The 24,024-nt window shown below is 47.3% G+C and overlaps 1 protein-coding gene across 2 annotated transcripts in view; it reads right to left on the minus strand.

The window, feature by feature from the left end:
- The window catches only part of LOC142584905 (protein MMS22-like), a 170,891-nt gene that overhangs the window by 2,731 nt on the left and 144,136 nt on the right, over positions 1 to 24,024 (minus strand). For both annotated transcript variants that reach the window (XM_075695241.1, XM_075695242.1), the window contains exons 30-32: positions 21,316 to 21,377; positions 19,975 to 20,093; positions 11,486 to 11,568 (exon numbers count right to left, since the gene is read on the minus strand). In XM_075695241.1, the coding sequence (XP_075551356.1) occupies positions 11,549 to 11,568; positions 19,975 to 20,093; positions 21,316 to 21,377 (201 nt within the window). In that variant the 3' untranslated portion in view covers positions 11,486 to 11,548. The remainder of the gene's footprint in view (positions 1 to 11,485; positions 11,569 to 19,974; positions 20,094 to 21,315; positions 21,378 to 24,024) is intronic.

Raw genomic sequence — 24,024 nt, forward strand, 5'->3', positions numbered from 1 at the left:
TCATTACCGTTTTACTTTACAAATTTTGCTGTTTCAAAACGTTTCCATAAAATTTTCCTGCATTATAGACGCACCCCCCAATTTTGCTTGGAAAGGTGCATTCATTACGCGAGTATATAATGCAGTACTATACCACAATAAATAAATCAATTTAATCACTCTAATCACCAAACAGGGCCCTTAAGAGGAAGCTTTAGCTACGGCCCAGCTCCAACGCGGCCTATTCAAATACATTTTTCTGAGACAACCCCAGGGCCGATCTTAATGAAATTTGTTGCATTTGAGAGAGAAAGTTAAATTCTAGTGACTGTTGAAAGCGGAATATCGATTTAGGGTCGAATTTTGTTAAAAGGATATTCAGAAATCTGAAAGTTCAAAAAAAAAAAATAGACGCACAAATTTTACAAAAATTAAAGCTCTTCTCTCCACCTTGCGGGTTTCCGCAGAACTACTACGTCAAAATTAAAGCTCTGCATCAAGAAGAGACGTCGCGGTTCTGTAAACGGCATCCATTAGATCATTCAAAGCGGACAAATTCGATGTGTCAATTTCTATCTGTGTGAATTTTTTACATTGTGTGCAAGGGTTCTGCAAAAGCTGTATTTCCAAATTACTAAATTTATTTATATTCATGTGTAAAATAAATTTTGTCCGATTTAGATGTACTATTAGATGCAATTCACAGAATTGTGATATTTTTCATTGCCGAGTTAGAGTTCTAAACTTCATAGTTTTGTTTCCTGAAAATTTGTGATGTTTGCCAATTCCTAATAAAAAACTGACAAACCTAAACGAAAAATTCGAAATCAACAGTCACTAGGATTTAAGTTTTCCATTTAAATGCAACAAAAATTGTCAAATTTGGTGCAGTGATTGCTGAGAAAAACTAATTCTCCTTTTACATGTATTTAGATAGCAGCACCCAAGCTAAAGCTTCCTCTTAATGCCTACCCTCTTGCAAAAACGTTGGCGGCAACTTCACACTCCAGCAACACGAAATGCATTTGCTTTGATGATACATAAAGTATGTATCTACAGTGAACAAGGTGGACTGCTCCTGGCCGCCCGAGTCTCGGCTGGAGTCTGGCTATTATGCTTCTTTACCAGGGCCTCAATCTTGGGTACACACTCGTGGCGAACAGTGTTTTGGCAACCACGATGGCACTCGCATTGCATTTTACTTGAGCTCCCAGTGGTTCACTTCTGGTTCTTAAGATCTCGAAAAGACACACAAGCTACTACACGTCAAACGCATCCTGTTTGGAATTTTTGCCCAACACAAAGCCTGCCACACACGTCTCTGCCTACTACTTAATTTACACTGGCATGTACAATGATATTTCAGTAAGTTGCTTCAGAGCGCAAAAGAATGCACTCGCATATACGCACAATACTCGCACGCAAAAACACACCAAGAAGGGATGTGCCCTACCACTTTTTCACACAAGCTCTTAAGTGAAAAAGTGTATGCATCTATGGGAGAAGCGTGTACTTTCTTGGGGTGTTTGTGTGTGTGAGAACATGCGTCGCGTATGTGGGTTATTTTGGGCTCTGAAGCAACTTATTAAGATTAAGGGTGTGCAAATATTCGAGAATTTTGAATGTTATCGAATATCTTTAATATTTGTATTTGATTCGAAAACTATGAATATTCGATTGCATACGAATATTCGAAACAAATCCAATATATTGCTCGCTGTGCGGGAGCAAACACGGTTCTTGGCATTTATTTCTATCTATCTAAGATGTGCGTCTGATATTGTGCTGAATTTTGCGATAATTTCATGCTGCTGGGGAAATTTCACCTGTAGAACACGCTTAGCCACTGGATGACTGAGCTGTGTAGAAAAGCCAGCCTCTCAGTAGCAAGGGGCGCGGTTTTGCAAACAGCGAGGGTGGACTCTTCTGCAGGTTCCACCTATAAACCTGAGCTTATCACTTGACAGCAAATACTGTGAGTACGACTGGTACAGCGTCAAATGCGTCTGAGTTTATGGGAAATTTATGCGGTATAATAAGGCACAGGTAGGCAAGAACGGACAACTAGCAAAAATTATTTAATTTTCCGAAGCTAACATGAGCCACATACACAATTGTTTGGTATAATGGCTTACTAGTTTAATTTTTTTACCAATGACAATGTAATTGTAATGTTCCAACATGTTAAAATACCCCTACTTCCTAATAAATGCATGTGCATATCATTAGTCAATATTCGGTGCTATTGCGTAGAATATTTTCAAATACGTATTGGATACGAATACTTAAAGGGCCCCTCACCAGGCTCCATAGCAAATTTTGGTTATACACTGAAAGTTTTTACATGTCCTCTAGGGAGCGTTCTGCCGCAAAACTTTTTCAAATCGGCTCATTAGGAGCCGAGACAGAAATATTGCCACATCCTATATGGTCACTGCGGGTATGTGCCAGGCGATGAGGACGACGCTGAAGTAGCGCGCGAGTGGAAAAACAGAGACGACAACGACGTCGCGTTGACTGCTCTGCTAAAGTGCTTCCATACGTCCTCTACGCCGGCTTTCCCGTCTTCTACTAGGCTGCGACAATATATATATATATATATATATATATATATATATATATATATATATATATATATATACGGTCGGCTGCATTGTGACTGACAACGGGGAAGAGTCAGGGCGTTATTTAGCTCATTGGCAGCGCTCGGTCAGCAGCATGCATTTTCGTCCTCATCGCCTGGCACATACCCGCAGTGACCATATAGGATGTGGCATTTGCCCCCCCTTTGAAAAAAAAAAAAGGGCATCGTCCCGATGCACCAACGTCCGAAGGCTGTGCACAGACGGTGCAAAGTTGAGGTCATGAGGAAATGTATGGCTTCATACGAAGCACATGCACAACCTCGGGCAGATGCCGCCGGCGTTTGGAGCAGTTATGGCTGTCGGGGACAACTTCATAATTAACATCGCTGATGCGGCGCAGAACTGTGTACGGGCCGAAGTATCTTCGCAGGAGCTTTTCAGACAGCCCCCGCCGACGAATCGGAGTCCAGACCCACACCTGGTCACCGACGTTGTACGTGACGGGTCTGTGTCGAAGATCGTAGTGTCGGGCATCGTAGTCCTGTTGTGCTTTGATTCGCAAACGCGCAAGCTGCCTGGCTTCCTCTGCGCGTTGCGTAAACTCCTCGGCACGCTCCCTGTTCTTCCCTCTAAGTAATCAAAAAGAGGAACCAGTTCTGCGTCCTCGCGTTGGTGGCGTGAAACGGCGACAGTATCTAGCACGCCTAGAAAAGCCGTGTCATCATCGTCGTGCACTGCAGTCTGAACAGGAGACCGAGAAAGGCAGTCGGCATCGGTATGTCGTTTCCCTGATTTGTAGACAACCGTGAAGTCGAACTCTTGGAGACGAAGACTCCAGCGCGCTAGCCGACCAGCTGGATCTTTTAAATTAGTCAGCCAGCAAAGTGCATGATGATCACTGACAACGGTGAAACACCGACCATACAAATATGGCCGAAATTTCAGGACGGCCCACACCAGTGCGAGACATTCTTTTTCTGTCGTGGAGTAGTTTGCCTCCGTTCTTGATAGCGTCCTGCTGGCGTAAGCAATCACTCTTTCGGCGCCGTCCTGCCGCTGTACAAGCACTGCGCCGAGGCCGACATTACTAGCGTCGGTATGAAGAATCGTAGGAGCGTCGTCATCAAAGTGTGCGAGCACGGGAGGCGTCTGCAGGCGTTGCCGTAGGTCGTGAAATGCCCGTTGCTGGTCTTCACCCCATACGAAGGGGACATCTTCTCTGGTTAGATGCGTTAATGGCCATGCGATGTGCGAAAATCCCGCAATAAAGCGTCGGTAGTAGGCGCAAAGGCCCAGAAAACGTCGCACGGCCTTTTTATCTGATGGCGTTGGGAAATTAGCAACGGCAGAGGTTTTATCAGGGTCAGGTCGGACACCTTCACGACTGACAACGTGACCGAGAAATTGAAGTTCTTCAAAGCCAAAATGGCACTTTTCAGGTTTCAAAGTTAGACCAGCTGAGCGTATGGCTTCAAAGACCGTCTTTAGTCTCCGTAAGTGTTCCTCGAACGTGGCGGAGAAGACAATCACGTCGTCGAGGTACACCAAACAGGTTTGCCATTTGAGGCCTGAGAGTACCGTGTCCATTAGTCGCTGAAACGTTGCTGGCGCAGAACACAAACCGAAGGGGAGCACCTGAAATTCATAAAGTCCGTCGGGCGTCACAAATGCGGTCTTCTCACGGTCTCGCTCATCAACTTCTATTTGCCAGTAGCCGCTTTTCAAGTCCATCGACGAAAAGTAACGTGCGTTTCGTAGCCTGTCCAGTGAATCGTCGATACGCGGCAGCGGATAAACGTCTTTCTTTGTGATCTGGTTCAGTTTTCGGTAGTCGACGCAGAAGCGCAGGCTACCGTCCTTCTTTTTCACCAACACGACAGGCGATGCCCAAGGACTCTTAGATGGCCGAATAACCCCGTCCTCAAGCATCGTCTTCACTTGCGTTTGTATCGCCTCGCGCTCTTTCGGTGCCACACGATAAGGGTGCTGCCGAATTGGTCTGGCGTCGGCTTCGGTGACAATACGGTGCTTAGTGAGCGGCGTCTGGCTGACTCGTGACGTAGATGAAAAGCATTTCTTAAACTCATCGATGAGCTCAAGAAGGCTGTTACGTTCGACGGGTGACAAGGTGGGACTGATATCAACCACAGGGGCAGGCATGGCCACGGTGGCCGTCGCGTGCTCCACTGAGAGGCAGTCTTGTATTGAGGTCAATTCGTCGAAGTACGCAACAGCCGTGCCTCTAACAATGTGTCGACGTTCCCTGGCAAAATTCGTCAGTAGGAGGTCAGCACGTCCGTCGTGTACGTTAATTACGGCCCTGGCGATGGAAACACCTTGACTCAGTACCAGTGCGTCGATGTGTTCAGCGACACCAGTCCCGGTGTTCAAGTTGTCGCAGATAACAGGTACGAGGGCACAGCTTCGCGGCGGAAGCGTGACGTCGTCGTCGGCGATACGTAAGCGGGGTCGCTGGTGCTCCGCGGAGTCGACGTCGTCTGAGCTCGTAGAAAATGTGACGACGAGGTCACGGACATTAATCACTGCACCGTACTCTCTCAAGAAATCCATGCCCAATATAAGTTCCTTGCAGCACTCAAAGAGAATGACGAGGGTGGCGACGAAGGTTTCACCGGCGATTACTATCCTGGCTGTGCATTTTCCGATCGGCGTCATCAACTGGCCGCCGGCAGTTCTGATGTTGGGCCCGGTCCACGGCGTCTTCACTTTTCTCAACCTGTCGGCCAGCTTTTGACTTATTATCGAAAAATGCGAACCAGTATCGACGAGAGCGGCCACTTGGTGTCCGTCAATGAAAACGACAAGATCGGCGCTGACGGCATCGGTTACAGGGGGTGCGGTTGGAGACGTCGGAGTTTTAGAGTCGTCGGTCGTCGGTGATGGGGGCTCTTGGAAAGCTAGACGGTTTGCAACCTCACCCCCGGAGGTCGCTGCTTCTAGTTTCCCCGGCGTGGGCTAGGGGACCTGCCCCTAGAGGCGTCAGAAAAATCGCGACGGGTCGGTGGGGTATAACGAGCCGGAGAAGGGGAACGTGATCGAGGCGTCGCTGAACCTTCTGGCCGAAAGTTTGTAGAATTGTCGTCGCAGGTACGTGCAGCATCAAACACAGGGTAATTGCAGTTGGGAAACCTTGGATACCCGGCTGCGCGGTAGCGGCACGCGCGATAAACATGTCCAGCTTCGCCGCAATGAAAGCACAGCGGCCGGCGGTCAGCGGTGCGCCACAAATCAGTCTTTCGAAGCGGGTAGCCCACAGGGGATTCGCCGTAAGACCGAGGCGCAGCAATCGGCTGGCGGCGATACGGCATAGCTGGCGGCGGCTGTGACTGGCGAAAATATGGCGTCGGGGGTGGCGGTGCTGGCTGCGTCGTAGTGGTCGACGGTGTCAGCAGCATCGAAGTCACGGGAGGTGGACGACAGACAGCTTCCGCGTAGGTTAGCCGTCGCGGCACCGCCTGCCGGTCGGAGGACGAAAAGGCCTGTCGAACTTCCTCCCGAACGATATCAGCGACAGAAGCCACCGCTGGTGCCATAGGAGAAATCCCGAGCTGCCGGATCTCCTCTCGCACAATCTCCCGGATGACTTCACGCAGAGACGTGCCGTAGCTCTCAGGTAGAACTGAAGCATTCACCGGTGAGTTCGCGCGATCATATTGGCGGTACCGTTGCTTTAGTGCCCGTTCTATAGCGGTAGCCTCCTTGGTGAATTCGACCACTGTCGTCGGTGGATTCCTCACGAGTCCGGCAAACAGTTCCTCCTTTACTCCGCGCAAGAGATAGCGTAACTTCTTTTCTTCGGCCATCTCAGGGTCTGCTCTGCGGAAAAGTCGAGTCATATCTTCTGCATACATGGCTACGCTCTCGTTTGGTTTTTGAATACGGGATTCTAGTAGGCGCTGCGCAGTGTCTCTTCTGTCGGTACTAGTGAACGTGTCTAGCAGCTGGGTGCGGAAGGCATCCCATGTGGTCAAACTTCGCTCCCGGTTCACAAACCACGTCCGCGCGCTGTCTTGAAGCGCGAAGTAGACATTAGACAGCTTTTGCTGGGAGCCCCAGTCATTATAACTGGCGACACGCTCAAATTGGTCAAGCCAATCTTGGACATCTTCAAAAGCGTCGCCATGGAAGCTTTCTGGTATCTTAGGATTCTGCAGCGTCACCTGCGATGGAGTTGCAGTAGCCATGGCGGAAGTAGGTAGACGCGTTCCAGCGGGGTCCTGCAAAGGGTTGAACTCGGGCGTCAGGCCTAGCAGGCGGCGACTGTACCGGTGAACAGGAGTTTCGACGAACGAAGGTGATTCCGTTTTCGAGGTATGGCTCCGCGAAGGGGTGCCGAGCATGAGGCAATCCTACCCAGCACCTCCACCAGTGTCGCTGCCTAGTAGAAGACGGGAAAGCCGGCGTAGAGGACGTATGGAAGCACTTTAGCAGAGCAGTCAACGCGACGTCGTTGTCGTCTCTGTTTTTCCACTCGCGCGCTACTTCAGCGTCGTCCTCATCGCCTGGCACATACCCGCAGTGACCATATATTCGCCAGAGGGCTGCCTTCATTCTGCTTGCGCCACGACGTTCTGTATAAAAAGAACTTTTCACCTAGTGGCAGCAGCTACCTACTCGTCATTCCCGCATCTCTTCGCGACGAAGTCCTACACGCCTGTCACAACGAGCCGACCGCTGGTCACTTGGGCTACACTCGGACATTAGCAAGAATTAGGCTCAAGTACTATTGGCCGAGACTTGCGTCGATCGTGAAACGTTACACACAGACATGCCTGGATTGCCAGCGCCGCAAAGCCCTACCCGGCAAGCCAGCTGGACTGCTGCATCCTGTTCAGATACCGCAAGCGCCGTTCGAACAAATTGGCATGGACCTTTTAGGTCCGTTTCCACTGTCTATTGCCGGAAATAGATGGATAATCGTCGTCACGGATTATCTTACGCGATACGCCGAAACAGGTGCTATCCAACGTGGAACAGCAGCCGAAGCAGCGCGATTTTTTGTCGAAGCCGTCATCCTAAGGCATGGCGCTCCCGCAGTGGTCATCACAGACAGAGGATCTGCGTTCACGGCTGCGCTTCTGGATACCGTGTTGCGACTAAGTGGTACCACTCACCGCAAGACCACGGCTTACCATCCCCAAACCAATGGGCTGACAGAACGTCTGAATAAGACTCTGGCAGACATGATGAGTATGTACATCGACGTCGACCACAAGAACTGGGACGAGATTTTACCATATGTTACATTTGCATATAACACGGCTCGCCAAGAGACAACACGCGTGACGCCTTTCAGCCTTGTTTACGGACGCGAAGTGACAACCATGTTGGACGCAATGCTGCCGCACGAGTGCGGTGACGACGAGACTGGTGCCGCGGAGTTTACGCAACGCGCAGAGGAAGCCAGGCAGCTTGCGCGTTTGCGAATCAAAGCACAACAGGACTACGATGCCCGACACTACGATCTTCGACACAGACCCGTCACGTACAACGTCGGTGACCAGGTGTGGGTCTGGACTCCGATTCGTCGGCGGGGGCTGTCTGAAAAGCTCCTGCGAAGATACTTCGGCCCGTACACAGTTCTGCGCCGCATCAGCGATGTTAATTATGAAGTTGTCCCCGACAGCCATAACTGCTCCAAACGCCGGCGGCATCTGCCCGAGGTTGTGCATGTGCTTCGTATGAAGCCATACATTTCCTCATGACCTCAACTTTGCACCGTCTGTGCACAGCCTTCGGACGTTGGTGCATCGGGACGATGCCCTTTTTTTTTTTTCAAAGGGGGGGCAAATGCCACATCCTATATGGTCACTGCGGGTATGTGCCAGGCGATGAGGACGACGCTGAAGTAGCGCGCGAGTGGAAAAACAGAGACGACAACGACGTCGCGTTGACTGCTCTGCTAAAGTGCTTCCATACGTCCTCTACGCCGGCTTTCCCGTCTTCTACTAGGCTGCGACAATATTTCAGTGCCGCGAAACCATGATTCCAGGAGGCGAGCTTCACTGCATAGCAAGATACTCTTTCCACTCGCCTCTTCTAGCCTCCGCAAGCGAAATTCCTTCCCTGCGTTCTGCCATACTGGACCTCAAGGATCGCGTAACGCATACGACACGGACCCTGCCTTCATTTTTTTTTTCTCCTCGTTTTTTCCTAATTTCTTTCTTTTTTTTTTTTGCTGTGCACTGGCCGTTCAATTGTCCGGTTTCGCGCAGCGCATGATTTTTCATGCTGTGCACAAGGAAAATGACTAGCCGTATAATTCAGTGCTACATGAATAATGAGGCAGAACAAGCAGATTGCAGAGCATGATCACGAGCTGGAACAAAGTAGAAAATGGCATAGTTTCGGTACCTGCGCACGTGAGTGCACGACCGCGGGAACAAGCAGACGAAGCGGAAGTACATCTCTCTTGCTTCGGTGTGAAGTAAAACAAAAAACATGCAGACATTCCGTTTGTGTGTTTTATTTCTCTAAGCTTCAATTCGTCAATTAAAGTAACAGATCACACACAAATAACAGATGGTGCCTTGAATAATTCTCGAAGTCACGTGTCACCACGAGCGACATCACACTGCGGACCCGAGTATGTAGGTGCAGGGATGCGAGTACGTCACCGTCCGGCTTGGAGGGCAGCAGCAGCGAGGAGAAGGGAAAATGGCGTTCGGATTGAAATTTCAGACCTTTCCACGGCGCACAGCGATGTAATTCTTTGCAAACACGATCGTTGGCGCACATTGTATGCTCTGCGCTTGTCAGCTCAAAATGGCAAAACCTGGTTAGGGGCCCTTTAAGTACTCATATGCAATATGTATTCAAAAATTTTGATACCTGCACACCTCTAACTGATGTGAATTACTAGCTAGCCCAGCTATCAGTTCTTCTAGGTTACAATGATATTTGTTTGCTATTTTCCTAACATCAACATTGCCTCTGGGATCAATGTTATCCGACATGCCGGACACACCGCATAGAGAGTAGCTGAGCTAGCTCAAAGCAGGGGCCAGACCAGCTAGCTTTGAAATTGAAAAGCTCATCAACAGGTATTTATGCTTCCATAATCTTTTGGAACTTTGTATATCTGTGTCTAAGCAAAACTGACGCTGGTTGCACAAAAGAACAGTTCACATGCAAAATGTACCAGCAGTGTGTTGCCAAATGCGAGCCCTTGAAACCAACGCATTGCCAGGATTGTGCGTGCAAACTGTTTTTTCATTCAGCCACAGTTTTGTTTACGCACAGAGACAGTACATCCCAAGACATTATGGAAGTATACATTGCAAAGCAGAATGGCGATAGACGCGCAAGTCAAGCTTCCCTGATGCTATGTGAACACATGTGACAGATACGCAGGATGAGAGGCACGGACTCGATGTGGCACGTACGTTAAGTAGCACGCTGTGCATATTGACGTGCATATATGGTTTATCATTTTTTGGTCACTACTTTTCACTCACTAACCACTGTTCCAAAGTTATCACTTACGTGTATCAGAACTTTCCTGATTATTGTCTCCAATTCTATAACAAAAGCATCTTGTTGAGTTAGAAAGCATGCACAACACAAACGGTGATGTACATACTGGAACATATGTGAGCGCCAGCAATTACGATGGAATGTATGAAGAGTCATGTATAAATATTCAATAGCCGACGCACTTCACCCTTACATCTTTTTAACAATCGATGATTGTTGCTATTTGGGCCTCTCTCTCTCTCTCTTCTTTTTTCCTTCTATTTTTTTTAAAGTAAAGTTCACCCAACAAAGAAATAGAGTCATATTCATGACTCAGTTTTGGCTATGACTTGTTCTTCACAGTCGCTACGTGACAGTATAAAACGAGTGTTTCCTGAATAAACACTCAGTTGTTAGTGTTTGTGTTATCTTTTTCATTCTTCAAGACTCAACTATAGTTGACATCTACGTAATGCGAAGCATTCCACTTATTGTTGTAGCACGAGGTGCCAACATGCACCGAGCCTGGTGGGGCCTGAGCTGTCCGAGAGGCGCGATGTCATTCTTACGGCTTCAGTGAACACACGTTTGTGCTAGTCGAATTCGGTGGCTTGTGTCAGAAGCTTTTTCGAGCGGGTCATTCCAGTGGGAAGTTCCGAGGTGGCCACCAAGCACAAATCGTGGCACGAGACATCAATGCGTGTTGAGTTGGTGGGGATCAAGCGGCCCTAGACATACATTGTCGTTTTCCTATTGTGCAGCGTTTTAGGACAGCGGCAGGGAACCAAAACAAAATAGCGCTGGTTAGCGACACCAGGATACGATGCCACCAGAGCGATACACGACGCCCTCCTTGCGCCGCCCACAGCAGGCAACAGCGGCACGTTTCAACTATCGCCTATTAAAAGAATGAAATACGCTCCCAATGGTATACTACGCCCCCTGTACTGTGAAACGGGGTAGATGAATATGCTTATTGCAATATGGTTGGTGGTGACAACTGTGAATGCGACGTGCGATGTCCTGGGAGGAGATTTGCTGCTACCGAAACAAGCAACCAAGTGCGCGGTGGCGTTTTCATGTGAGAAGGGCGGGCAAGTATTGCAGGGAAGCTGCTGTGGTAGGCGGCTGCGTTCTCATCGCGTGCACCTCATGCCTTTTCTTGTTTACGTGGGATCTAGCGGCCGGAAAACATATAATACGACTGCAGGTTGTGCGAATGTTGGTGCAGCAAGAACGTTTTCCGGGAACACATGAACCGGTAAAAACAAAAAAGTGTAGCTGTGTCATTTTTTGCATTCTCAACAGTGAACACTGGCGTTGGCAAATCGTACATAACAGGATCGTACCAACGAGGTTCTACTGTACTTCAAGGACAACTATGAACCTTGCAGTAAGTAGAGGCAATTACAATGATCTCCTCTTAACTTTTGATGATTACTCACGCAATCAAACAGTGCGTCATGCATGAGGCAGCCTAACTCCTTTTGCAGAGCCAACCACTTGCTTCACCTTGGGACAGCCATGGCTGCAACATGTGGAAGAGAAGGCACAACATCCATTATGCATTGTAATAAGCTCCACACAAACACCATCATCATATTTTTGCAAACTGTAAAAGCTACCTGCACAATGCCCCGAACAGGAGTACGGTGTTCTGTATAATGTGACCACTAGGTTCCACTCTACCTTAGAACCAAACTGGACAGGTGCTGGAAGTGTCACTTACTCTAAAGTTTATGATACCATGGAAGTACCTTGACAGATGTGAATTTACGTTCTGTGAAGCCATGGTACATTTAATTTAATGGATCATTGTGTAGGTCGCGAAATATGCTATAGATTTTCCGTGTACAGTCGAACTCTCAAAAAATGTCTATCAGTTCAATGTAGAGCATAATTCTATATAAGCCTGCTAAAGATTTGGATGTCATAAAAGCACATACCATTTATATAATCACTTTATTGAAAAAACGATTTATGATTTCAAGCTTCACGACGAAAGGCGAATTCTGACGCTTCATCACGGCAACACTGCGGGTGAAGGCCCACAAAGCGCAAACACAATGAACCAAAAAAGCAGTGAGACAACTCGCACTTGCGCCATCTTGCACAACGAAGGCACAAGAGCCTCTGATTGGCTGTCTAAGCAAGCTCTGCGGGCGGGCCAGGATCATTTTTTGCAGGGGGTGTCGACGGCTCGCCCGAGGCAGCGCGATCACGGTAGGGAGAGTGGTTGGATGGAGCTGCGCCGCTGGGCTTTCCCGCCACCGCGAGGGAAAGCCAGCTTCTCAGCACACTTTTCCGCTGCTTGACGTTTGATACAGTGCAGTCCACTTATAACGATACCAAATATAACGATATATCGGTTATAACGATGGGTCGACATGAGAGTGTCATTTTATGCATTAGGTCTATGGGGAAAAAAACCTTTTATAACGATAGGTTATTCACCGCATATCGGATATAACGATCAAAATTTTGCAGTCTGGACGGCGTTTTCCGTGCCAAATAATCGTAACACTTGCGTTGCTTAGTTCCCTGAAATGAACGATGTCGAGACGAGGTGATGTTTACCTCCGTAAGTTCGTATCTGCCGCCATTACCGCGCAGCGCATCTCGCCCCGCCCGCGCACCGGAGAATAGCTGAGTAGGCGCAGCGCACCACAAGATGGCGCTAGCTGCTTCATGCGCGTCGGCCACAGTCGCTCCGAAAGAGAGAGAAAGAAAAAAAAAAAGCGACAAGCAAAGCGGCGCGGTGGCGCCCGTCCCGCATCTCTCTCGCGATAGCAGGCTGACACCACCGGAGCAGCGTGCAACCAACGGTTCAAATGGTTCAACCCAGTTAGAAGATGGCGCCGACAAAGCGCAAAGCTGTGTCGCTTGACACGAAGATGGATATTTTGCAGGACTCTCGATGCGGCTTCAAGGTGAGCGCCCTCGTGAAGAAGTATGAGCTCGTCCAGTTAACGATATCAACCATCTTGAAAAGCGGGAGCACTGCGATTGTTAAGGCAGGAGCTATCAGCGGCCATGCCGATCAGCGGAAAAGGGTTAGAGACCCTTTGTATGCCGATGTTGAAGAGGCGCTTTACCAGTGGTTCATCACCAATTGCTTCAAGAAGGTGGGCTTTGTGCGTAAGGACGAACTTCCCCAACCCGCTGAGACCGACCCGGTGGAAGTCGCTGACATACCGATCTCTGGGAGCTCGTTCCTACTGGTGACACAGGTGTTGTGTCGAAGGAGGAGTTTTTGACTGTAGACAGTGCTGCCTCGTTCTGCAATGAAGTCACCGACGAGGCGATCGCCGAAGACGTGCTGTCTCGACAGACGGCAAAGTTGTGCGACGGTGGCGACGGCATCAGCGACAGTGACAACGAGATCGACAGTGGCTCCTTGACCCCGACCACGATATCCACGCAAAGTGCACTGTCGTCGATCGACTCCTTAATTGATGTTATGCATGCTAAAGGATTGCCGCCAGTGTTCGCGCAGCAGCTGGAATCCATGCACACCGCGGTTGTGAATCTGAAGCTGCCGCAAAAGCAAGTGCAGATTTCGGACTATTTCGGCGCGCCTAACCCTTGACACGGTCATTGGCGCTAGAAATAAAGTTTGTTTTTTACGGCCTACTTACTGTCTACATCATATATTCTTTAGAGCAAGTAGCGAATTGGAGTTCGGAGCTGCAAAGGTATGTTCCGCGTTTAAAAAAAATTTTTTTTTTTTGATAACTGCAGTCCAGATATAGCGACCATCGGTTATAACGATCATATTTTTCGTTTTTCTCGATATCGTTATAAGTGGACTGCACTGTATATAGGAAGTCGTTGCTATTTTTGTTCGATGTAAGCGTAATTTTTGCTATATATACTCATTGTCACTATACCGTGTTCAGAAATTGTTCAATATATAGAATAATTCGATGTAAACGGGTTCGATATAGTTGACGTCGAGTGTATATTGATTTTGATTTTTTTTTAAATGCTGATTTTGAGGCTATGTGCCCAGGCTTCTTGGGAACTTACGCTTTTGCTCAAATCCTGTGTCCTGTAAACTTTTGTGTAGAACTGCACATGCCATAAATTGTTTTGTATGTGAGCAACTAGGCAGTGCGAGTTGAAGACAACTTCCTCAGCGAAGACAGTTAAAACTGAGCCTGTGCACGTTATACATTAGAACTTTGTTAACTTGAACTCCAAAGAGGCAGGAAAACTATTAGAATAAGATGGAGTTGGAAAGGAGAGCTCCTTCCAATATAGTGCGTGATGACGCACACGGTACAGTGATTAATGCAGTCGCCAACTGATAATTTCAAATATGCGAACCTAAAAGTGTGAACAAATGGAGCCTGAAATACCAAATGTGCCGGAATTTGTCTTTATTCCGCACACGTGGCTGCACGAATGCACACGTTTGCATGTGACCTGGTCAGTCTGTATTTTGACCGTTCTCATGGTTCTCGCTATAGACAGATGAAAGTGTGGTCACAAAATGTACAACATTGCCATCCCCTGCAACTTAAACAGAGGCCAACTGCGCTCCAACAGGCATATGATTGCGACGTTTCTTTGCAACAGTCATTGCTTGGGAGTTCTCGCCGCCCTCTTTGAAGTTGTTTGATGATTGTGACCAGCAAAAATTCATCAATTTATACAAGGACATTGCCCTAAACCATGTTGCAATGTAACACATCATCATCATCATCATCAGCCTAGTTACGCCCACTGCAGGGCAAAGGCCTCTCCCGTACTTCTCCAACTACCCCGGTCATGTACTAATTGTGGCCATGTTGTCCCTGCAAACGTCTTAATGTCATCCGCCCACCTAACTTTCTGCCGCCCCCTGCTACGCATCCCTTCCCTTGGAATCCAGTCCGTAACCCTTAGTGACCATCGGTTATCTTCCCTCCTCATTACATGTCCGGCCCATGCCCATTTCTTTTTCTTGATTTCAACTAAGATGTCGTTTACCCGCGTTTGTTGCCTCACCCAATCTGCTCTTTTCTTATCCCTTAATGTCACACCCATCATTCTTCTTTCCATAGCTCGTTGCGTCGTCCTCAATTTCAGCAGAACCCTTTTCGTAAGTCTCCAGGTTTCTGCCCCATATGTGAGTACTGGTAACACACAGCTGTTATACACTTTCCTTTTGAGGGATAGTGGCATCCTGCTGTTCATGATTTGAGAATGCCTGCCAAACGCACCCCAGCCCATTCTTATTCTTCTGGTTATTTCAGTCTCATGATCCGGATCCGTGGTCACTACCTGCCCTAAGTAGATGTAGTCCCTTACCCCTTCCAGTGCTTCGCTACCTATCGTAAACTGCTGTTCTCTTCCGAGCCTGTTAAACATTACTTTAGTTTTCTGCAGATTAATTTTCAGACCCACCCTTCTGCTTTGCCTCTCCAGGTCAGTGAGCATGCATTGCAATTGGTCTCCTGAGTTACTAAGCAAGGCAATATCATCAGCGAATCGCAAGTTGCTAAGGTATTCTCCATCAACTTTTATCCCCAATTCTTCCCACTCCAGGCCTCTGAATACCTCCTGTAAACATGCTGTGAATAGCATTGGAGATATCGTATCTCCCTGTCTGACGCCTTTCTTTATAGGGATTTTGTTGCTTTCTTTGTGGAGGACTACGGTGGCTGTGGAGCCGCTATAGATATCTTCCAGTATCTTTACATATGGCTCATCTACACCCTGATTCCGTAATACCTCCATGACTGCTGAGGTTTCGACTGAATCAAACGCTTTCTCGTAATCAATGAAAGCTATATATAAGGGTTGGTTATATTCTGCACATTTCTCTATCACTTGATTGATAGTGTGAATATGGTCTATTGTTGAGTAGCCTTTACGGAATCCTGCCTGCTCCTTTGGTTGACAGAAGTCTAAGGTGTTCCTGATTCTATTTGCGATTACCTTAGTAAATACTTTGTAGGCAACGGACAGTAAGCTGATCGGTCTATAATTTTTCAAGTCTTTGGCGTCGCCTTTCTTATGGATTAGGATTATGTTAGCGTTCTTCCAAGATTCCGGTACGCTCGAGGTTATGAGGCATTGCGTATACAGGGTGGCCAGTTTCTCTAGAACAATCTGACCACCATCCTTCAACAAATCTGCTGTTACCTGATCCTCCCCAGCTGCCTTCCCCCTTTGCATAGCTCCTAAGGCTTTCTTTACTTCTTCTGGCGTTACCTGTGGGATTTCGAATTCCTCTAGGCTATTCTCTCTTCCACTATCGTCGTGGGTGCCACTGGTACTATATAAATCTCTATAGAACTCCTCAGCCACTTGAACTATCTCATCCATATTAGTAACGATATTGCCGGCTTTGTCTCTTAACGCACACATCTGATTCTTGCCTATTCCTAGTTTCTTCTTCACTGTTTTTAGGCTTCCTCCGTTCCTGAGAGCCTGTTCAATTCTATCCATATTATAGTTCCTGATGTCCGCTGTCTTACGCTTGTTGATTAACTTAGAAAGTTCTGCCAGTTCTATTCTAGCTGTAGGGTTAGAGGCTTTCATACATTGGCGTTTCTTGATCAGATCTTTCGTCTCCTGCGATAGCTTACTGGTTTCCTGTCTAACGGAGTTACCACCGACTTCTATTGCGCACTCCTTAATGGTTCCCATGAGATAGTCGTTCATTGCTTCAACACTAAGGTACTCTTCCTGAGTTAAAGCCGAATACCTGTTCTGTAGCTTGATCCGGAATTCCTCTAGTTTCCCTCTTACCGCTAACTCATTGATTGGCTTCTTGTGTACCAGTTTCTTCCGTTCCCTCCTCAAGTCTAGGCTAATTCGAGTTCTTACCATCCTATGGTCACTGCAGCGTACCTTGCCGAGTACGTCTACATCTTGTATGATGCCAGGGTTCGCGCAGAGTATGAAGTCGATTTCATTTCTAGTCTCACCATTCGGGCTCCTCCACGTCCACTTTCGACTAACCCGCTTGCGGAAAAAGGTGTTCATTATCCGCATATTATTCTGTTCTGCAAACTCTACTAATAATTCTCCTCTGCTATTCCTAGAGCCTATGCCATATTCCCCCACTGACTTGTCTCCAGCCTGCTTCTTGCCTACCCTGGCATTGAAGTCGCCCATCAGTATAGTGTATTTTGTTTTGACTTTACCCATCGCCGATTCCACGTCTTCATAAAAGCTTTCGACTTCCTGGTCATCATGACTGCATGTAGGGGCATAGACTTGTACCACCTTCAATTTGTACCTCTTATTAAGTTTCACAACAAGACCTGCCACCCTCTCGTTAATGCTATAGAATTCCTGTATGTTCCCAGCTATTTCCTTATTAATCAGGAATCCGACTCCTAGTTCTCGTCTCTCCGCTAAGCCCCTGTAACACAGTACATGCCCGCTTTTTAGCACTGTATATGCTTCTTTTGTCCTCCTAACCTCACTGAGCCCTATTATATCCCATTTACTACCCTCTAATTCCTCCAATAACACTGCTAGACTCGCCTCACTAGATAGTGTTCTAACGTTAAACGTTGCCAGGTTCAGATTCCAATGGCGGCCTGTCCGGAGCCAGGTATTCTTAGCACCCTCTGCAGCGTTACAGATCTGACCGCCGCCGTGGTCAGTTGCTTCGCGGCTGCTGGGGACTGAGGGCCGGGGTTTGATTGTTGTATTCATATAGGAGGTTGTGGCCAAGTACTGCACCAGGGTGGCCAATCCTGCTCTGGTGAGAGAGTGCGTTACCGGTTCTGGTCACCGGGATCAGGCCGCACTCCAGGCCTGTTTGTGCAATTTTCTCAACACACGGTTTTTTTTTTTTGTATTTCCCGGTGGAGAATTGCGCGGCACTGGGATTTGAATCACGGTCCTCTTGCACTGGAGACGGATACTCTACCGTCCCCGCAGGAGTTAAATTAAAAATTGAATTATGGTGTTTTGCGTGACAAAACCACTTTCTGATTATGCACGCCGTAGTGGAGGACTCCGAAAATTTCGACCACCTGGGGTTCTTTAACGTGCACCTAATTCTAAGTACACGGGTGTTTTCGCATTTCGCCCCCATCGAAATGCGGCCGCCGTGGCCGGGGTCCGATCCCGCGACCTCGTGCTCAGCAGTCTAACACCATGACCACTGGGCAACCACGGCGGGTCCCGCAGGAGTTGTACGCCTCATTTAACCTACAGTGGTGCCCTATTTGATCAGTCAAGGTGGACCAATCTGAGCTCGGTTATACCGCATGGATGGCACTCGGCTAGAGAACCTGGTATTTATGACCTGCACATGTGTGGCCACACATAATTGAGGATATATAATTTCTTTTTTTTAGGAGGGTTTCCGTACAGCGATAAAAGGAAGGAAAATACATTAAAAGAAAAAGAAAAAAAAGGAAGAAAAAAGGAACATAACATGTGATTTGAACTCGTGATCCTTCAATGTTGCCCGGAAAGGTAGCTCAGTCGGTTGGTTCGTCAAGCCAACGGTTACTTTCAAGCGCCAAAGCTCCTGCTCCGAGCCTCATACTTATGTGGAAAGGGACTGATGTTGTCCGCGGCAGTGATTTTTGCGAGGTTGCGCGGATATTGTGTAGCTCTAGCGTCTAGGAAAAAGCTTAAACAGGTGCGGGGGCGCCACGCATAGCGTGGGAAGCTAGCCGCCGGAATAGCTATCTCAAGTACTGCTGCTGGCGAGGGCGAAATACCTTCGTGTAATTATAATAACCCTAATAGGACTTCTTTCAAAGAAAAAAACAAAGAGAAGAAAAAGAAAAGGGAAACGGCTCAGAAGGCTATACTACGAGAGCTATGACTGATACTTTTCTATATATATGTATTCATCTCATCTATGGGATCGCATGCGCGCGCTGTTGGTTTTAAAGCGCAACCGTGGTAGGGAAACGGAAGGCGATATAAGCATGCGTGTCCATGATACGCACACGACAAACTGCCTTACAATATTTAGAATTGATATATATATACACACACAAAAGCCAATATAGGCTGCTCGACACTATCTCGCGCGTTTTTATAGCGAAGTACATCAGAACCGACTCGTCGTTCCACAACAACCATTTCCTGAGTGATCGCCAGATATATGCCGAATAACTTCCTGTCATTCAATAAGAATGTCTCTCTTTCATGCAGCCTACCAATTCGCGCTGTTTCGGTTTAGACAAAACAATGTATCATTCGAGGCGCACTTGCCAAGTTTTCCTCCAGTTAAAACTGCCTGCGATGCCTATAGTACAGCTCTTATCTCGCTCAACATACACAGTCGAAAATGTAACACACAAAAGAACAAATCTGGAGGGGTGGAAATTGCACGACAAACCGCTAATGCAGTCCTTAATGGCTTGGCCTGCAGTGTGGCTTGGGTAGAGTCGGCTACGACTAGATTGACTATATAATCAGTACTTCCAATTTTGCACAAACACCGGTGATGTATTGAAACAGAAATGTCGGATTTTCTGCTCGCATCGGTCAACTCGGTGGCCGATTTGTTGCGCAGGGAGAGCGAGGCGGAGTCCAAATCACTGGTCGGCGACTGCACCATATCACAGGGAGTGACGCCGTGCCTTAACACGCATTTTTAAAAACACTTTCTCAAGAATTACAGATGACTGAGTGAGTGCAGCTAATTCCAGCTGAGAATGCGAAAGAAGAATATCCGCAATGGTGTGCCCCGTGGACTACGCTCCTATCATGTAATGCTGGCAGCATGGCGGACGCTGCCATGAAGCCACACACCAGGGAAAAGTACGCACGCATATAGCCCACACCAAAGCTTTGCTGTTAATTTTTTTTTCTCAATTTGTGGTGCAGGTTAATTACACGATCAGAAATGCAGCAAATTCCGCAGTCAGTGTACCTGTACATAAACAAATATATAGTGCGCATTTCCTCAAAACTCATCTTTTTTAAAAAATGTGCTTCTCTTTACATTTAGGCAATTCACCTGTAGAGAACATCGTCACAGCACGTGTAACTTGAGACATCAGTTCTCGGTTTGTTCTGGTATCACCACTCAGCATGCTGAGGCTCTTCAGCAGGTTGGGCAATCCTGACTGCAGGACGCTGCAGCAGAGGAGGGAAAATGCACACTCAGTCAGTTGTTAAGAAATGCATTTGCATACTCATCGCTCGATGAAAAAGTGCCCTGTTCTTACTTGCGTAGGCAAAAATAGCACCCCGACACAACAGCCACAAGTGGTAACGCCTTTTTTTTTTTTATAACACTGCTTCTTTCATCTGATCACTCACATTGGCCTTACAACACTGTCCAGCCACTGCCCTCTCCTTCGTCAGTCAAATGCTTTTTAGGCTGCGCTATGGCAAAGCCTAAAACCTCGCATACAGTAGCCAAGCGACAGGGACCCACTTATGTACACTGGTGTGACATGTGATAATCCACATCATCCTCGACAACCAGAAAACCCTGCCTGGAGGGGCCGTGCGCGGCACTCCGAATGCGATGCTTCATCAGGGGCGTGACCCGTTTCGCTGAGGAATAGTAATGTTAAAGCAGATTCTCGATCCAGTGTTGCAGAAGCAGCATTCGTCACTGGAGTTACTATATAAACTCGTGTACTTCTTTTTCCACAATTTTGACTGACTGAACCTTTTGCTCAAAATGGTGCCGGTGCAGCCAGCCGCTTGTGGCACACTCCGGCCCTCGCCATCTAGTAGTGGCACGCGAAAATACGTACCACAGGAAAATTCGTTGATGCGCGCGCGATTGTTTTATCACAGATGCCACCTCTCTGAGCGTGTGTCATGCACACCAGAGTCGCAAAATTTCAAGATCTCAAGCCGCACAACAGTTCAGGGGGTAGCATGCTGTTACCAGCTTCATTTAGTGAAACTTTCTTTCGCAAACAGAATTTATTTTTTCGAAAGCTTCGTGCAACATTCATAAAATGAGCCCAAATTCGTAAACCTTACTGAAAATTCGGGAGAGTTGGCAGGCATGCACATTGTACCGTGCAGTCCAGTGCCACTCCATTTCAATTGATCTGGTCTAAAATGCATGCAGTGCAGTTTGTACCATGAATAATGTTAAAGCAATACTTATTCGCACAAAATGGTTTCGCTATAACACGCATTCACCGTACGTTACTTTGCGAACTACAGCATCTTTGGCAACTAGACATGTGGCTGGTCACATTGTCAAGTTATTACTTGTGAGATATATTCTACCTTTATACTTTTCGATTCACATTCTACTTATACACGATGGCACACATCTTTTGCTGAATGTAATATGGCTCGTGAGAGATAAGGAACACAAAGAACTTACCTCGTGCAATCTTTCTTCAAGGGTGCCAAGTGCTTTAGCAGTTCTAGAAGGAACCGAAGAGCCTGCACAAAAGAATTTTTTTTTTAATGTAGAGATAAAGAAAATATAAGAAACCTGCACGCTTGAGCACTGTTATCCTTATCCGCAATAGTATCTTCTGTGGTGGCCTTTAAAACAGACGCACAGACACTACCACTCTTGGGAATCTGTGGGCTGCACAGAACACCAAACAATATCATCATAATAACTGTCCTCATCATCAGTCTCTTTTATGTCCACTGCAGGGCAAAGGCCTCTCCCAAGGATCTCCAATTACCCCTGTCTTGTGCCAGCTGACACTATCTGCAAATTTCCTAATTTCATAAAACCATCTAGTACTGCGCCATTCTCGACTACGCTTTCTCTCTTGGCAGCTGTTTGGTAATTCTAATAGGCCACTGGTTACGTGCCCTGTGAAACTCCCATTCTTTTCTTCTTAATGTCAACTAGAATATCAATTAACCGTTTGATCTATAACCTACACCTCTGTCTTCCTGTCTCTTAATGTTGCGCCTATCAAGGTTGTATCAACGGGATTGTATCAATGAGGTTGTACCGTATTTATGACGCCATTTACATGTTTGAAAAACGCGGCAATTTTTCAACTCTCTGTTCCCCTGAGCTCTCGTTCAGATGAACTCGGTTAAGCCAAATTCTCGTATATAACAAACAACATGGGAACGTTTGTTTGGTTTTCCATAGACTCACTGCAAAAAGATATCTGCTTAAGACGAACCGCCTCAGACGTGCTCTTCGGTTAACCACCACCACTACCGATCTTGGAGGCTAGGGTGTCCCAACGGGCCGCCCCCGGGGGCGTGCGCATCGAGGCACCTTCCTGGAGGCCTGCGGCCATCGCCCGTGGACAGAGGCGAAAACAAAAGAAGGAAACACAAAAAGACAAGGATGTTTCACTTTGTGAACGCAGGTGACGCGCAAGCGTATGAGTGCTACAGCGCACACGAAGTTATCGGCCCTTGGTGCACCTGGACTGTCTGCATCGCGGATCATATTCAAGGCAGGGTCGCACAGCCACACCATATGCAGCAGCCGCCGGAGTAGAAAGCCTTTTTAATTCACTTACAAACTAAATTGACATGCATGGTGTTATCATGCACAGGCAAACATGAACACATCACACTCTATGACTGCAGAAGCTCGCTATCAAAATGCTGACATGCGCTCTCTATCGCTTCAATCCAAATTGAGCGGTGAGAACACAGCGCATACAAAGCTACAAGCCATCAGCCCCCCTAGACAGTGCCCCCAAAGCAGATTGCATTTTAGATAAAGCCCGCCTGACCGAAGTACACCACCTCCCCCCCTCGCCTCCTCGGTGCCATGCGAATGGCGGAAGATGGTGCACCCATCCCCCCTTTCCTCCTTTGTGCACGCAAGAATGAGCCACCATCGTCGGCTCACTGTCGCATGCTTTTACTCGGACATAGAGCTTACAGCTTGCAAGGACGATGTTATCAAGAGACAAACCCGACAAATCCGTATCGTAAACGAAACCTGTAGCAACTGCCAGAGGAGGTAAACACAGCGCACCTCCGCCCAGCTTCCTCCTCCGTGATGCTTCGCGTCGTTTATCAGGGTGTCTACCAAGTTGACATTTCCAAATTCCCTGAGTTTTTCAGGTTTTCCCTGAGTGCCTTTGCCCATTTCCCTGAGTGATGCAAAACTATGTTTTATGTCAAGACGGGCTGAAACCATATCGCCTGATGCTGTCACTCTCGAGTAAGCACATGAAAAAAAATTAAAAAGCGACTTAATCCAATTTGAATACTAAGGAGTAGTGTTTATGTTATTCAAAAAGAGAATAGAAGGCGGGGGTTAGTAAAATGCACAGCAAATAAAGTGTCTTCGAAAAAAAATTGCAAATAAGTCGGACATTCACAAATACGAATAAAAAGGAGATGCACATAGAAGCGAATATATTTGAATATATGAGCGATTTCTATCAACTGATAGCAAGCTCAGTGGTATGAGGCCTGAACTCTGTCACAATTGAGATTCTCTCTCAACCGCTCGTAAGTCAACCTCAACTGTCCTGACATACTCTCAGCCCGCGCACGACGCCTGAGTGTTGTGTTTCACTGCTTTAAAGAGTTTATTTTGGCTTGGATGCGGGACACCTGCATCTCGGCATCAGCCAAAACTTTGTTTTTTGAGCTCAGGCTCCTTCAAAACGGCGGCAGCAAGCTTCCTTTCCCATTTATTCCTCAATGCGTACATAATTTCTGTTCTTGTCCTCCTTCTGCCACTCGTTTGCCCCAAGGACCATTTGAAGCATCTTGGTCAGTTGCACAGTCCACGGCCGATTTTTAGAACTCCCTAGGGGTCGCGGAAACATTCGAAAAATCGGCCAGTTGGAAAAAAATAAATGCGTGTCATTTACTGCCCTTAGGGGCTCAAACCATCACAGGCACGTTCGAAAACGCTCTGAAGGCCTGTCAGTACACATATTAGGCATATCGTCGCTCGTAATGTGACAGGAAATACCGGGTGCACGTGTGTATAATTAAGGAATACATACTGTTTTCCGTGGCAATAGCCCCTTCCCACGCTTGTTATGCTTCACTGCAATACTTTTGCGTATGCTAAATCATGTAACATTTCTGTACAGAGGCGAAGCTGACTTCCGGGAACCGGCATTGTGCAACGCAC

Source organism: Dermacentor variabilis, chromosome 6 (genome assembly GCF_050947875.1).
Source record: "Dermacentor variabilis isolate Ectoservices chromosome 6, ASM5094787v1, whole genome shotgun sequence".
Lineage (NCBI taxonomy): Eukaryota > Metazoa > Arthropoda > Arachnida > Ixodida > Ixodidae > Dermacentor > Dermacentor variabilis.